The sequence below is a fragment of the Boleophthalmus pectinirostris genome, unplaced genomic scaffold (genome assembly GCF_026225935.1).
Source record: "Boleophthalmus pectinirostris isolate CB_2022bp ecotype Guang Dong unplaced genomic scaffold, ASM2622593v1 HiC_scaffold_6, whole genome shotgun sequence".
NCBI classification, from domain to species: Eukaryota; Metazoa; Chordata; class Actinopteri; order Gobiiformes; family Gobiidae; genus Boleophthalmus; species Boleophthalmus pectinirostris.
The window spans coordinates 31,192,015-31,208,104 of record NW_026571447.1 but is presented as its reverse complement, the minus strand read 5'-3'; the positions used below and the strand labels follow the sequence as shown (position 1 = coordinate 31,208,104).

Below are 16,090 nucleotides of genomic sequence, written 5' to 3'. Positions count from 1 at the left end.
TTGCTATTAGGCCTTTTCCAATCGCCTTCAAAGTGTGGTTGGAATATAACTTGAAAATCCTGTCAGTCTTTATCTATTCATGGTTATAAGCTTTCTGTTACTGGCGAGTTTTAAAGACTTTTCATGATTTTAAATATATTTTTGGTATAATTGATTCATTGCTTTGGCAATGGTCCTAATTTTTCCATCACTCTGAAACCCATAGATAGCCAGTATTAATAGGCTTAAACCTGGACTAAACCAGATCTGCAACCAGATTGAGTCAGGACTGGACCAAGATTAAACCAGGACTGAACCAGGACTGAATCAGATCTGAGCCAGGATTGAACCAGGACTTGACCTAAATTAAACCAGGACTAAAACAGGACTAACCCAAGAGTAACTCAGGATTTCACTAGGTCTAAACCAGATCTGGATCAGAATTAAAGTAGGATTAAAGCTTGCATTTTCATACTCTGTTCTCTCACTTTAAAAGTTGGACTATGCACCTTTTCTGCTGAGTCCACCACCTGCTCTGCCTGGAAGGATCCTCAGTATGGCATTAAACACATTTATCCTGCATTTATTAAACTGCAGTATTTTAATTGTATAAAAAAAGACCTTAAATAAACTTCTTAACAATGATTTTAACTGAGCAGTCAATTTTCCACAGAGCTGACCTGTAAGAAGTTGAGTCAAAAGCTTGTCACTATGGAGTTAAATGTTTAACACGAGACTGTCTGACACTGTAAAGCAACAGCATTTGTATTTACACAAGCAGCAGGCACTTCCCCACAGGAAAGTTACACAGTGCATCTTTAACATTCATGTGAGGTGGTCATCCTTCTATAGCCTGATTCATCAGCTGGTTTCACTTCAAGGAAACCGTCTGACCTCACAGCATTAGGATTCGTTCACTCAACAGTAGGCAGGTACTTTTTATTATTTAACCAATCACTGCTATTTAGTCATGAAGTATGTAATGCGCCAAATCCTGTAGGAAGAAAAGCAATAACGTCTTTCCCCTTGATAAAATTCACCAAATATTCTTTTTGTTCCAGCTTTAAATCCTCGATCTCGGGAATCGTTGCCATCACAGAATGTTTGGCTTCATCTACATCCATCTCGACCGTTTGTTTACTGTTGTGCTGTTCCACAATAGGGACCCAGACAGACTCTTGAGTTTGACGTCATGGCTTCACAGCTCTTCACTGATTGGTCAGTGCACGATCTACAACGTCGCTGGAGAGAAATGAAACTGAGCAGAGGCACTATGCAGCACCAGCCTTACCAACTCTTCTACAGACACAAACAAAACAACACAAACAGGTGAAGTTTGAAATGCAGCATTTTATAACATTATAAAATTGTATTTAAATCACTCTCCACTTATTCTCTCAATATTTAGAATTATAAGGCAAAGGTCAACAATTAATACCAGTGAACAATTACAATGAACACAAATATGAACAAATCTAAAATGAGGTCTGTGGTGACAGAGACTTAACGAGTGAAATGTCACAAACGCTGCTCCAGACGAACTTAAACAAAACCAAAAGTGTTCTTCACAAAAGGATCACACGGATGACTTCAATGCTGGGGAAGACTCCGCTCACAGATGCAGGGAGCAGGTTGGCAGTGGACAGTGGCAGGTGAGAGGACTGGAGGACAATAAGGCAAAAACAACTTGCATTTGACAACACAGGAAGATGATTTAAATCCATAAAACTTTTTTCGAAACTACAAAATTCCATTGTTTCCAAAAAGCATTGAAAACTCGAGTTAAAAAAATTCAACCCAAATATTTGTACTCTAAAACATTCATCGTTTCAAGGCCATTTCATATCGGTGTGTTAGTGAACAGTGTTATTTTTTTTTTTTTACAGTGCTTTTTTAACCACTGGCAGCCGAGAGCGAACCCTGCCTCATCTGTACCAAAGCTGCGCTCCTGTTTAACATGTGGCACATCCTTAGACTGTGTGTGTATGTTCAGTCTACAGCCCCATTCACACATAGTACCCAGAAAAATGCCAGGTTAAAAAAAAAAAAAGCCAGAAAACTCAGTAATGCCCCCTATTCACACATGGACCAGTCTCAGAACAGAGCTGGGTTTACTCCGTTCCAAGGAAATCATGCTACTAATTGATGAAAACAAGCTGTAACCAAGGAAATCATGGTAATACCCAGGGAAAACGAGCTGCTTACCAAGGAAAACAAGCTGGTAACCAAAGATATCATACTATTAACTAAGGAAAAGAAGCTGGTAACTAAGGAAAAGAAGCTATAACCAAGGAAAACAAGTTGTAACTAAGAAAATCATGCCAATAACCAAAGAAAACAATCCGCTTACCAAGGAAAACAAGCTGGCAACCAAAGATATCATACTATTAACTACGGAAAAGAAGCTGGTAATTAAGGAAATCATACTAATAACCAAGAAAAACAAGCTGTAACCAAGAAAAACAAGCTGTAACCAAGGAAATCATGCTATTAACTAAGGAAATCATGGTAATACCCAGGGAAAACGAGCTGCTTACCAAGGAAAACAAGCTGGTAACCAAAGATATCTTACTATTAACTACGGAAAACAAGCTATAACCAAGGAAATCATGCTGCTATCTAAGGGAAAGAAGCTGGTAACTAAAGAAATCATACTAATAACCACGGAAAATAAGCTGATAACTAAGGAAAATTGTGCTTAAAACTAAGGAAAAGAAGCTGGTAAATAAGAAAATCATGCTACTACCTACAGAAAACAAGCTGGTAAATAAGAAAATCGTGCTACTAACAAAGGAAAAGAAGCTGATAACTAAAGAAATCATACTAATAACTAAGGAAAACAAGCAGGTTACCAAAGAAAATAAGCTGGTAACTAAGAAAATCACGCTTATAACTAAGGAAAAGAAGCTGGTAACTAAGGAAAACAAGTTACTAAGGAAAACAAGCTGTAATTAAGGAATACGAGCTGGTAACCAAGGAAATCATACTAATAACTAATGAAAAGAAGCTGGTAACTAAGAAAATCATGCTAATAACCAAAGAAAACAAGCTGGCAACCAAGGAAAACATGCTACTAACTAATGCCGGACAAACACTGTGCGATATTTTCAATAATTTCACTCATTTCAGGGTTTAAAAGTTCACAGCTCGTGGAAATACTTCATCAGTGTGAAACCCTCTCGAGAGGCGACAGGATTTTAAACAGGTCTGACCTACGATCGCCGATGGGGAGCTGAGCGTGAGGTATTAATCGATTCTCGTTACCCCATGTTTGCTACACGAAGCACAACACGTGATTAAGTAAAAACTCGATCCCAAAAATAGTGACACGAGTGAAAAATCGTCTCAAAAAGGGGCAAAAATCGCAGTGTATTTCGGGCTTAAGGAAAAGAAGCTGATAACTAAGGAAATCGTGCTAGTAATCATGGAAAGCAAGCTGATTAAAAATAAAAACTAAAACTAAACCAAGGTTACAGAGTTGTTAAGCGATGTCACCCCTGGGTCCATCAGATGACAGAAAACAAAACATGTTTACAATTTCCTTTTTTCTCTCACAATTAAAAGATTGCAGTGGTTTAAAGTTACGCGCATAGATCTGTGTTTATAAGTGTCAGAAAGTTTTCGAGCGAGAGGCTGAGGTAAGAAGAAGATACATGCACTGGTAAATGTCCTGTTATGATGGATTATTACTGCACTATTTACATATTTGATACAATTTCTGGCTTTTGAAAGGTAAATAGGTTTGATGAATAAGGAAATAACAAAGCTAAAAATCATCTGTGAAGTTTCTGTTTGGACCCAGAAGTGAGATCACAGCTTCGCAACTCTATAATCAAGGAAAACAAGTCATTTACCCGGGAAGTTGCCGGATCAAAATGACAGGGAAATCAGTACTGGCTAAAAAGCAGGTAAACTCGAAGCACCAGGCTGCATGTGTGAACGGGGCTCATGTCAGAGAAAGTCCTGTGCAAATCTGTGACCGCTAGCGTGAGACATGAAACTAAAACAAAACTAGATGCAGCTTTTGAAAACTCCAGCCCCACAAACAGGCAGTGCAAATCAGAGCGGACAGCAAGTTTCAAGTTCATATAGTCCCTCTTCTTCAAAAATACAAAACAGGAAATCACACCTTATTGGCCCACAAAAACCCATGTGGCACAACGGTAATTTCCTGTAAACATTTGTCAAATGTTTATAAAACCTCCCTAGCAACAAAAAATATACATTTATTTTCCACTGACGTGTATATATACAGATTATATATACAGAATTCATATATAACATATATTACTAAATGCCGTAAATTTGCCCATTCTGCTCCAAAAGTCACAGTTCCCTTGAGTGGACGGCCTCACAAAGACCTGGGGAGAGAAATTTAATGTTGTATTAAACAGGAATTTAAAACAGAACTGTAGTACAGTTTTAACTTGTGGATTAGAGCTGCACAATATTCTGCAAAAACATCAATATCGAAGTATTATAGCAAGAAAATAAATATATCAAACACTAAAAAGCTCTCAATTTGACAGAAATGTGTTTTTAGTTTTAATTTAACAGAACTGAACAAAAAGTAGGCAATAATTTAAATAAATATTAGTGTCTTGTTCTCATATCATGCAGCTCTAAAGTGGATAAATAGGCCTGTCACGGTAACACATAAATAAATAAATAAGGGCTGTAACGATATCCAAGTCAGATATGATTTCGTCACGGTATGAAACTCATGGTACAATATTTATTGTGATATTGTGGGGAAGCTCACGATTACAGATGTAACAATATCCAAATCTCTCCGTATGATATTTTCACGATATACATCTCACTATACGATATTTATTGAGATATTTTTTGGAGGCTGCAAGCAAAACTGTTAATATACTACTTTTTCCTCTTAAAATGTCTTGACAAGACAAAGAACTAAGACTTAAAAGTGCTTAGAACTGTTATTTCTTCATGTAGTCTGCACTGAAATGGAGCAAAGGATCATGGTCTATGTAGTTCCCTCTGTCTATTTTTTTTTTAGCTATAACTCTAATTTAAGCAAAGAGACTTGTAATTCGATATATTGCGATTGTCCACGATATTATTGTGACTTTGACGATACGATTTCACGATATTTCGGTTATCGTTACATCCCTAATTGCTATAGAAAATAGCCAATAAACTAATCTTGAAACTACTTCATATCTTTGACACGATAACCCCAAAGCAAAAATATCTCAGTGAACCCTTTTTGAAATGCACAATATATAAAGGAGATGCAACAAATAAGTTACAGAATGAACAGATAATGAGCCACAGAAGATATTTGTTCAACTCTCTTCAGCAGCTCTTCAGTACCACAAGAAATACAAAATGCCCCACTATTGCAGAAAACATTTTATATGACTGATTCTGAGGTCCAAAATATCTTGTTCTGTGTGTTATTTATCGTGACAGGCCCATAAACTCACATGAAACATAACTACACCGCCCTCTTACCTTATGTGAAGCCTCAGCAGCTTTACTCTTGCTTTTTCGGGCTTCGGTCTTTCTTGGGCACCAGCGCTTTACGCAGGTATGGCATTATTAAAAAGGTTATAATGAGACATATATGTCCGCAGAAATAGATCGACAAATAGACCTAGGAACAAGAGAACAATACATCAGAATACATAATAAGGAGACTTATTTGGTGAACTGAAGGTAGAATATGTGACTTTTCTTGCAGAAAAGTTAGCGTGTAGTTCTGTGAAAATGAATGTCATTTTGTGAAAGATTCCAGGCAATAAAACACCCTCTCTATGGGGAAGAGATGTGTCAGACGCTCCTTGCATCGTGCCCATTTAAAGGGCCATTACCTGTTTTTTTATCTACCATATTTTACAGACGATAAGCCGCACTTTTTTCATGCTTTGGGTGTTTCTTGCGACTTATACTCCGGTGCGACTTATATATTAAATTTGACTGACAGCTGTGAGAGGCTCTGGTCTTGTGTGTCAGTATCTGATACTACTATTACTCCTGTACCACTGTCACTTCGTCCACTACTGCGCATGTCTCCTGCAGAAGAAGCCGCTGTCTTGCTGCAAGTGGTGCAATATTCAGCCGAAAACAGTAATCGAGCAGCAGAAAGAAAGTTTGGAGTGAGCGAGAAACTTGTGAGGGACTGGAGGAAAGTGGGAATATAGAACACAGCTTCATGGTAACCGGGAGGACGCAACATGTAACTTTCCTGAAGTCACTGGATGGATCGACAAAGCCTGAACTTCAGTGACACCGAAACCATCCTGTCGGGATTCAGAAAGGCCGGAATAATTCTAACTGGAACTGATGCCGAATCTGACGACAGCTACACAGAAGAGGAAGTGGAGCTCCGTTTAACGCTGAAGGTCGTGGAGTTGCTCAGACGTGACACGAGGATGAAGAATTCAGAGGTTTTAGTGATTTGGAGTGAGATGGAGACTTTGGTAAACGTGTTCTGTTCTGTTGTTTATGTTATAGTTTATCTGAAGAACTGTTCATATGTGAAGTTAACAGTCTGTTGTTCTCTGTTCTGATCTGTTGTTTTTACTAGAACTTGCCTTTCAAGATGAAATGTCAATCCCTGGTCTCTGATTTTATAAAATAAATTTCCCCCAAAAAGTGTGACTTATAGTCTGGTGCAACTTAGATGTGTTTTTTTCTTCTTCATTATGCATTTTTTGGCTGGTGTAACTTATACTCCGTAGCAACTTATAGTCTGAAAAATACTGTAGATAAAAACTGTCTGCTCTTGTACAGATATAGTGTAAAAGCAGCTCTAATTAGAGTGTTTTATTCTGTGTGAAACAGGAAATGCATCATTAGCATGGTGATGTTTGTTAGGGTTAACGTAATGGCCTCTGAAAGCTGTGCAAAGTGCTCATAAACTCAGAATGTATTAGAAATACATTTGAACCACTGCAAACTGTTTAAAATGAAAAAGTGTTGTTATAATAATCAGGTGCAGTGTGTCTATAAACAGCCTGGATTTACCTTGAGCCATTTGTCATAGGAGAAGAGGCAGAAAGGCATGAGGGAGTAGCCCATTAGGAACCAGTGCATAAACTGCTGTACGACGTAGATGAGGGGGTACAGCGCACTGTTGGCAAGTCTCGTCAAGGCTGGACTGTCCCGGACAAGAGCCTGAGCCTGAACCAAACAAACACAGGAGAACACATTATACTGAGTAAGCCTGCAACACTTACTGAAGAATGATTGTGGACTATAAAGACTCAAAAAATCCATGCCAAAACACCTATTATAATATTTACCTATATAACAAAGACATTATTATTGGTCTCATACTGTGCAAAACTGACTCTTGTAAATAGTCGACCTCTAAAATAATCATTAGTACCAATGGCATGACAACACCACAATATCAAGTTTATAAAAAATAAACTTAAAACTCACTTGTCTCTCTAAGATGACAATGAAAAACTCCATGGAGAAGCACATGAGGTATCCTGAATGGAGACCGTGCCAGATGGCCAGGAATAAGAGAGTGGTCACGTGAGAAACAGTCTTATTGCCCACAAACTTGAGACGCTTGAACACGTGTCTGAGGAGAGAGAGAAAAGAAACTAAAGACACATTTGAAACTGGATGGTAAGCACAGAGCAGAGACGGTGTTTTTGCAATTTTTAGATAAGATTTGCGATCTGTTCAAGTTTCTGTTTAAAGTTTACAAATCTAATGTGTCCAAAAGAATTAACAAAATATCCTGTCTTATTCTGAATTATAATAACTCCAATTTTAGTATTTTGTCCTTTGTGGAGAAAATTATGGTACTACAAATAATGGAGCCTTTGAGATTTGCATCCTTTCTAATTGTTATTTCAATTAGTGATTTCTTTCAGCCCTACTGTCAAGGAGTGAGTGACATAAAAACATACAAAAAGAAATTTATTTTTTGGAGGGATAACCTCGAAAATAAAAGATTTTTTTTGTTGTTTTCCATCATAAAGTGCAGAAATATTACCCTTGTACTATTTTTTTTTAAAGATTGCATTATTGTTACTTTGCAGTGACTTCACACTGGGGGTGTTCTACATGTATCTCTATTGACGGAAAAGAGATACAAGATAAAGATAACATGTGACGAAAATGATACAATTTTAAGATCTAAAGAACTCAAGAAAAAAATGGATTTAGACAGCACACTCTCAGGAAAAAAAGTGTGAGCAGCTTTCAGATGTATGAACATACTGTATGTGTAAATAGATACAGGTATTTTTCTTGACCAGTGTTTAAACCACTTAAATAAACTAATTTCTGAAAAACTAAAACATGACATGAGCAGCTGATGAGAGCTGTTGTATCATAGCAACTAAAGGCCGCCACACACTACAGGATTTTTCAGTCTTAAATGATTTTTAAATGTGCGACAAAAAGCGCAAATCACAGACACAAGGACAATCTTATGAGACATGGATGGATGCGGACCACAGGATATAAAGTCGTGAGGGCGATCAAATCTGCTGTTTCCTGTCGAGAGTAAAGTGTGAGAGGCGCTTTGATACTCTTTTAAATACAAGTCAATACTTGTATGTGGTGGAGATAAAGTACGCAGGAAGTAGAGTCCCTAACACTAATCTGCAGCTTCACTTAGATCCATGCGCTGTGTGGATGTAAACAGACACATGTAAGGAACTACTCTCGTCTTTTTACTTTCAAAGAACGTTAGAAACTGGATTAACAGCGCGGTTTCGTAGACTGAGTGTCACTATTTGCGCAGGACAAATTCTGTGGATAATGTGGATGAGATGCTGCACTTTAAATTTACAACTTTACAAGAGGTGAGTAATAAAGTCATATTATTTTCACTGAGTTTGTACCCGTCTTGTGCCCCGTCTTGTGCCCGTCTTGTGCCCCGTCTTGTGCCCCGTCTTGTGCCCCGTCTTGTGCCCCGTCTGTCCCGTCTTGTCCCGTCTTGTGCCCCGTCTTGTGCCCCGTCTTGTGTCCCCGTCTTGTGCCCCGTCTTGTGCCCCGTCTTGTGCCCCGTCTTGTGTCTTGTGTGCCCCGTCTTGTCCCGTCTTGTGCCCCGTCTTGTCCCCGTCTTGTGCCCCGTCTTGTGCCCCGTCCCCCGTCTTGTGCCCCGTCTTGTGTCCCGTCTTGTGTCCCGTCTTGTGTCCCGTCTTGTGCCCGTCACTCCTCTGCCCCTGATGCTCTGTTTTATCAGCTGTTACTGTAGCATTACTGATGTTTGGTGGTTACGATCTGACAGAGCAGCTCAGAGTCACACTGACACACACACGAGGAGCACAGCGGCTTCAACATCGCACACAAAGACAAAAAGTCGGGTCACGCCTCCCAGAACACGTGAAGAAGCAAATCCTGTAGTGTGTGGCGACCTTAAGACAGAGAAAACTTCCAATCTCTAGAGGTAGTTTGTACGAGTCCTTGGATACATGATATGCAAAGTATGAAAGCGATGAAGGTTAACGCAATTTAATTACAATATTAAGCAAGATATTGTACATAACTCTGAAAAATACACCTCTCAAAGTCCACTTCTTCATGTTTTTTTTTAGGGAAGTTGCTTGAAAATTCAAAACAGAGAGTAATAATAGCTTTTTGGAGGTTTTGTTTTGTATTATTAGACCAAGTAATCGCAGAAATGTTCATGTTTCAAAGCTGGGAATGATGCTTGCTTGTTGACCTCTTTGTTTCTTTCTTTGGCATATTTTTTGGTAGAGTGGGCATCACTTTTTATTTTTTAGTCAAAAGTTTGGTCTGAAAATCTCACAGTCCTGCTGTCTAGATGCTTTTTGTTTTGTTTGAGAGGAGCGGTAGTTGAATTTGACGCTTGGTCCTAATTTGAGCGCAGTGTAGCATCAGATGTCAGTATCTGTAAAGCTCAATGTCAAGTCGCGTCAAGAAATATTTGCTTTTTAAAGAGATATTTTTTATAAGCCCATTATTTTAACTCGTTACGTGAAGACAATCAGATGTGTTTATCGTTAAATAAATTCAGTGACTCCCAAATACATGGCTGATTGGGGTATTGGATCAGTATCTGGAATCAATACACATTAAGATCCAATTTTTTTTATGAATATAGTACTCAGAACATGCATATATCAGATGCTGAATGTCGTTTTTTGTTTTCAATTTTGCAGGACCACTGACCAGGTAAACTCTCATTTTCAGTGAGCTGTTATAAACCTGTAAATGAGTTGAATCACATTTAAACATCCATAAATAAAGAGTTCAGAGTCTAAGGTTTCCAGAGATACCAAATCTGTCTGTGTTTCAATTAAGTTCATGAGTGTGAAAATCATTTATAATCACTCGTGGCAGTCAGTTTTCTTTCATGCAATTAAAATGGGTAGCTCTAGTCATATATGTATGGGTTGTTCCTAGTAGGCGTCCAAGGGGGAAAGAGTTAAGATCTTACAATATCAGACTTTAAATCTATCCCAATGTCAGTGTGGGTGCAACTTTAAAGGTTGTATGGAGGATTTTTTTTAGTTCAAAATTGACAGTGAAAGTTTAAAATACCATTACAGAGATGCAGCAGCCTTGTAATTATGATGACCAAAAAAAAAAAACAGAATGAAAATCTATCAACTGTGGACATAGTGAGGCCGGATAAACATCAGCCAATAGATAACGAGGCTACCTCATATTCTATTGGCTCTTAGGTTGTCAATCAAACTCCCTACGCGCAGGGATTACGTGGTTTATGCAGCGGTTCTTAGAGGCTTTTTCAAACTGTAGCTTCTTCGCATTTTGCACAAAGTTTGTTGCGACGGCGGACGAGAATCCACGACCAGTTCGCCGCCAAAGAAAGTCCGTTTTTGAGGTCGCTGAAAGAAGAAGAGAAGGGGAAAAGGAGCGAAGACAAACTGAGGTGATTCTTGGAGATTCCTGAAAAACTGAAGACGAGTCGGTCGCTAAAATATTTCTAGACAGGTCACTTCAACATTCAATCTGAACATGCAACCGCTGAAAACAAGCGCGATTTCTAGAGTAAAGAGGCGGGAGGAGATGTTTCTACTGAGGGAGCTGTGGAGGAGGAAGGTGGTGTCACGCATGCACAAGGACTGTCGCTGTATTTCTCTTCCCTTAAAAAAATCCTCTACACAACCTTTAAGGGTCTGGGACTGACCTGGCGGCCCACGCGTTGGTGTTGATATTGAAGGAGGCGATGGTGCCCTGGAACAGAGGCGTGGTTTCAAACAGAGACACCTTCATGTTGGCACAGGCGTTCCACCGGTGATGCCCGTTCTCCCCGACACCATTGTAACCAAGCCCAGCCAGAACGCACGCTCCCTCCTAGGCAGAAATATGTAAAAGTTAATGATTACTACGCCTTGAAACGAGATAAACTGGAAAAGCTGCTCTGTCATGTTAATCTCATGTGTAATACACATGTAAAACACAGTGTACTCGATTAATCTATCTGAAGAAAATGACTTGATTTCAGCTCTTTTCATCAAGAATCCAGCGCTTCACATTTATGCATTTAGTGGATTTGCATTTTTGGTCTTACTTAAATGAAAATATAACTTGTTTATTGTAGCCCTGATGGCTAAAGTATCTTAAATCAGTCAGAAATGCCATGTAAAACGTTAATTAGTGGTATGTCTAGGATTAAAAATAAAGACATAAAATGAACCAAAAAAATCAATAAACATTAACTATGTGTGTCCTCAGATATAAAGTAATCATACAGTAGTAATAATTGATATAAAATTGAAGTACATGTTCAAATGAAACAAGGATTTATAAATTGTAATGCTCATTTGTTCACAGTGAAAGATTTTGTGTTTTTCTAGGTCTGAAGCAATTCAGAAAGTAAAATGAGTTTCTCTTAAGGTTGGCAAATCACATAACTAAAACCAGTTTGTGATACACTCAAAAGTCCTCTATGAAGTATAATGACATACTCAGCGGCATCTCAGCTTCAATTGTCTTGCAGTTTTAAACCAACAGTTTAAAATGCCTGTTACAACTATTATCTATGTTTAAAGTATAGCAACAACAACTATTCAATACATAATTTGAGCGTAAAAATTCAGTCATTCCAACTACATTCACACTTTCCCCTTCAAGTTTAGTCTGGTTTGATCCCAGTTTGGTCCTCACGCAGACTTGGTTTCGTGCTGGTTTAAACTAGTTCTGGGTTTTACCTGTACACATTAACCAGTACACAGGAGCATGCTTTCTATGAATGCAGCAACGTGAACTGTAAATATGTAACTACTGCATGGATATGGTGTCTGGTACTGAAGCAGACTATACTAGCAGTTTTACTTATTTTATTGGCATTATTTATGACAGATGGAAATCAGTATTTGCCTATAACCACAAACATGTTACTTCTCTGAGGCGGTCGATGCTTTTATGTGCATTGTGTTGTTAAATAAGGCTGGGTATCATTAAGGAGTTACTGATACGATATATATACCTCGATACATCGGCCACGATACGATACATATCTCGATACAATGAGCTTTTTATTGGATACGATTCGGTACGATATATTTCAAATCGATTCAAAAAAAAAATACTAAAAAGTCTTTGTTAAATGAGTTTCCTTCCTCTAAACAAGCAACAAAACTGTAGCGCTGCAGAAAAATAATTGAGCAAAATATATTAAAAAAAAAAATACTCTTAGCGATATATCGATACAGTAGCGTACGATATCGATACTGTATCAGCCCATTAAACGATACCATATATTGATTTTGATATTTTTGCACAAACCGACTGTTAAATAAACAAATAAAACTTGTCCTAGTTTAGTCCATATTCTGTTTTCAAGTAATTTTGACCAATTTAAGCTATGTTCACACTTGTCCTGGATAAGTTCTAGTTTAGTTCTGGTTTGATCCTGGTTTAGTCCTGATGTAGACATTGTTTGGTCCTGTTCTAGTCCTGGTTTAGTCCATATTCACGGACTACTCACCGCGATAACCCAGCAGCTGACGTATTTATACAAGTTGAATTTGGCCCAGAGTAAGATGAAGATACAGCGGTACCAGAACGGCTGCGCCTATAGAGAAGAAAAAACACTGATTAAGATTAAAACTCCATTTTCACTTTAGTAATTTGCAGTTTCACCCTACCTCAAATTCATCTGTCAGGTAGTAGCTGTCTGGGTAATACGGACTGAATATTGTGTAAATTGCCAGACAGAGGAAGCCCAGAGCGAACCTTTTTAAAGCTGGTATATCACTGGAAGACAAAAAGTGAAAAAGGTTACATTTTTTGGATTAGTTTTGACAAAAGACAAAAATGAATGCTACAGATAGGAGCAGATGGTATCATGTCATATTTTTTACATTTCACAGTGCTACTAAAATTTCAAACTCAATTTTGATACTAAAGAATAGACCCGATACACAATGCCAATTCTGATACCACAGTGATAATTAGAAAAAAAAAAAAACACATTTTCTTTTGACAATAGATTGTCATTTTCTTGTAGTACCATATTTTTAGTCGCATTTTTGTTCATGGTTTGGGTGGTCCTGCAACTTATACTCTGGTGCGACTTATATGTTAAAGTTTTCACACTGACAGCTGCGAGAGGCTCTAGTCTTGTGTGTCAGTATCTGCTGCTCCTGTTCCTCCTGTACCACTGTCACTTCACTCTCTACTGCGCATGTCGGCCGCAGAAGAAAGAGAAAGAGCCTCTGTCCTGTCTGGTGTCATGTCAGTCGATCACACCATTATTTCTGTATCACTGACTATTTAAAATTTAAACAAACATAAAGACAATCGAAACCATCCTGTCGGGATTCAGAAAGGCCGGAATAATTCTAACTGGAATTGATGCTGAGTCTGACGACAGCGACGCAGAAGAGGAAGCAATGCTCTGTTTACCTCCGAAGGTCACGGAGTTGCTCAGAAGTGACACCGAGGATGAATAATTCAAAGGATTTTGTGATTTGGAGTGAGATGGAGAGTTTGGTAAACTTGTTCCGTTCTGTTGTTTATGCTATATTTATCTGAAGAACTGCTCACATGTGACGTTAACAGTCTGTTGTTCTCTGTTCTGTTGTTATCACTACTTGCCTTTCAAGATGAAATGTCGGTTCCTGGTCTCTGATTTTATAAAATTAATTTCCCCCAAAAAGTGCAACTTATATATGTTTTTTCTTCTTCATTATGCATTTTTTTTGGCTGGTGTGACTTATACTATAGAGCGATTTAAAGTATGAAAAATAGGGTACTTTCTTTTATATTATGGTCTTATATCGGTGTAATCCTTCAGTTGTTCAGGTAAGTTCCATTGTGGTCCGTGGGCGTGTACTAGTCTATGTGCTCTTATACTTGTTCTGATACAGCTCAAGATCCTTCTAAAGCTGTTCAGGTGAAATGATTTTAGTATTCTATCTGTTTTAGTATCTCGATTAGTATCTGATTTTCTTTAGTCTTTCCAGCTCTACCTGTTAGGGGGTTGTCCGGGGCAGTCGGTCAGTTCCCCGGCCACCAGTCTTTGGTAGCTGCGTAGTGTAAACTGGGGCCCGACCAGGAAGCCTCCGTAAAAGTAGGAAAAGCCGAACATCTCCAGCAGAGACGGCACCGACGACAGGGCTGAGTTCTTCTGCTCTGCACTCAACTGGAAAAGAGAGACAAAAATGCATCATATTAAAAAGGTCCTAGATTATACAAAATTGACTCTTGTGAGCGTTTAGTCATGAATGTTGTGTTGCCTCATCTAAAAACATACTCATACTTGTGTTTTTTCATTCATACATGGTTGAGTAACCCTTGATTATTAGTCTGTGTACATCTCCAAAGCTCAAAATGCTCTGTTCCACCTTATGATGTCATGAAGCGATAGTTTTCAGGTTAACATCTCCTTTTACCTTTAGTGAGGGAGTATGGAGTTTAAAAACACAGTGGAGCACGTCCTGTATTACCACATGACATCACAAGGTGGAACAGTGTTTTCAGTTTGACAGAAGAACTCAGCAGGACTTGTGTGTTACATACGTGTGAATGAAACCACACACACCTCCAGGTGTTTTTGAAGAGGAAACAACATTATAAACACACAAAGGAATCCGTGTATCAATTGTTGATTCGTTTTTCAATATAAAACCAAAAATAAGAGTTTTTCTTCATTATTTGTCTCCGAAAACAAAATGAAAAAACTGATAATAATTCGTTTTTTTCATTTTTTGATTTTGTGTTTAAATCAATAATGGAAAAAACAGATAACGGCCGTTTCCCATTTCCATGGCTTAAACTGCAATGCCGGACATGTATATGGACTGAACCAGGACTACTAAAACAGGACTAAAACAGGACTAAACCAACTCTAAGCCAGAACTGAACCAGATCTAAGTCCCGGTCTGAGTCCCGGTCTCAGTCCCGGTCTGAGTCCCGGTCTCAGGCCCGGTCTCAGGCCCGGTCTCAGGCCCGGTCTCAGGCCCGGTCTCAGGCCCGGTCTCAGGCCCGGTCTCAGGCCCGGTCTCAGGCCCGGTCTCAGGCCCGGTCTCAGGATCACCCGACAGAGTCTATGCGGGCACACGTCCAGGCCAGTCCCAACACTCCTGGTTCAGTCCTGGCTCAGTCCTGGTTTAGTTCTACAAATAATGAAAAAACTGTTGTTTTTGTTTTCTTATTTTTGGTTGTATTTTGAAAAATGAATGAACAAATGATACACGGATTTATGGGTTCTTTAAAATTGCATCTACACTGTAAAAATCCTGTTATGATTAGAGTGAGAAGAAACCTTACCTTGACTGTTTTTATTTTATTATCGACACAATCACTGACCATCAAAATGACTGAAATCTTTATCAATTAAAACATGCACTAGTGTAAATGTTCTAACTTTTCTGGAGGATCAGCCAACTGCTTGTTATTGCTTTACCTGTAATGTTCCAAAAATGCTCAAAAATACCTTTAAAATCATGCATTCTTACTGTGAGCTGTTACCTGCTCGTCTCAGAGGAGATGGATGAGTTAATGCTACACTGTGAAACAATCCAGGCAAAGCAATAACATCGCCGTGGAGACAAGCAGGCGAATGCAGAAACGTTGCGCTGTGCATCTGTAATTCACACCTACATAACGTAATCAGCCGAAGTAGAAATAAACTCACATTTTCCTGCCCGCCATCATAGTAGTCCCACGCAAGACC

The 16,090-nt window shown here is 38.7% G+C and overlaps 1 protein-coding gene across 1 annotated transcript in view; it reads right to left on the bottom strand.

The window, feature by feature from the left end:
• Nucleotides 1–1,309: 1,309 nt before the first annotated feature.
• lpcat3 (lysophosphatidylcholine acyltransferase 3) overlaps nucleotides 1,310–16,090 on the bottom strand; it is a 34,600-nt gene continuing 19,819 nt past the window's right edge. Inside the window, exons 5-13 of the mRNA XM_020927932.2 lie at nucleotides 16,052–16,089; nucleotides 14,385–14,557; nucleotides 13,059–13,167; nucleotides 12,899–12,985; nucleotides 11,096–11,262; nucleotides 7,396–7,543; nucleotides 6,976–7,131; nucleotides 5,461–5,602; nucleotides 1,310–4,340 (exon numbers count right to left, since the gene is read on the bottom strand). Of these exons, the coding sequence (XP_020783591.1) occupies nucleotides 5,483–5,602; nucleotides 6,976–7,131; nucleotides 7,396–7,543; nucleotides 11,096–11,262; nucleotides 12,899–12,985; nucleotides 13,059–13,167; nucleotides 14,385–14,557; nucleotides 16,052–16,089 (998 nt within the window). The 3' untranslated portion in view covers nucleotides 1,310–4,340; nucleotides 5,461–5,482. The remainder of the gene's footprint in view (nucleotides 4,341–5,460; nucleotides 5,603–6,975; nucleotides 7,132–7,395; nucleotides 7,544–11,095; nucleotides 11,263–12,898; nucleotides 12,986–13,058; nucleotides 13,168–14,384; nucleotides 14,558–16,051; nucleotide 16,090) is intronic.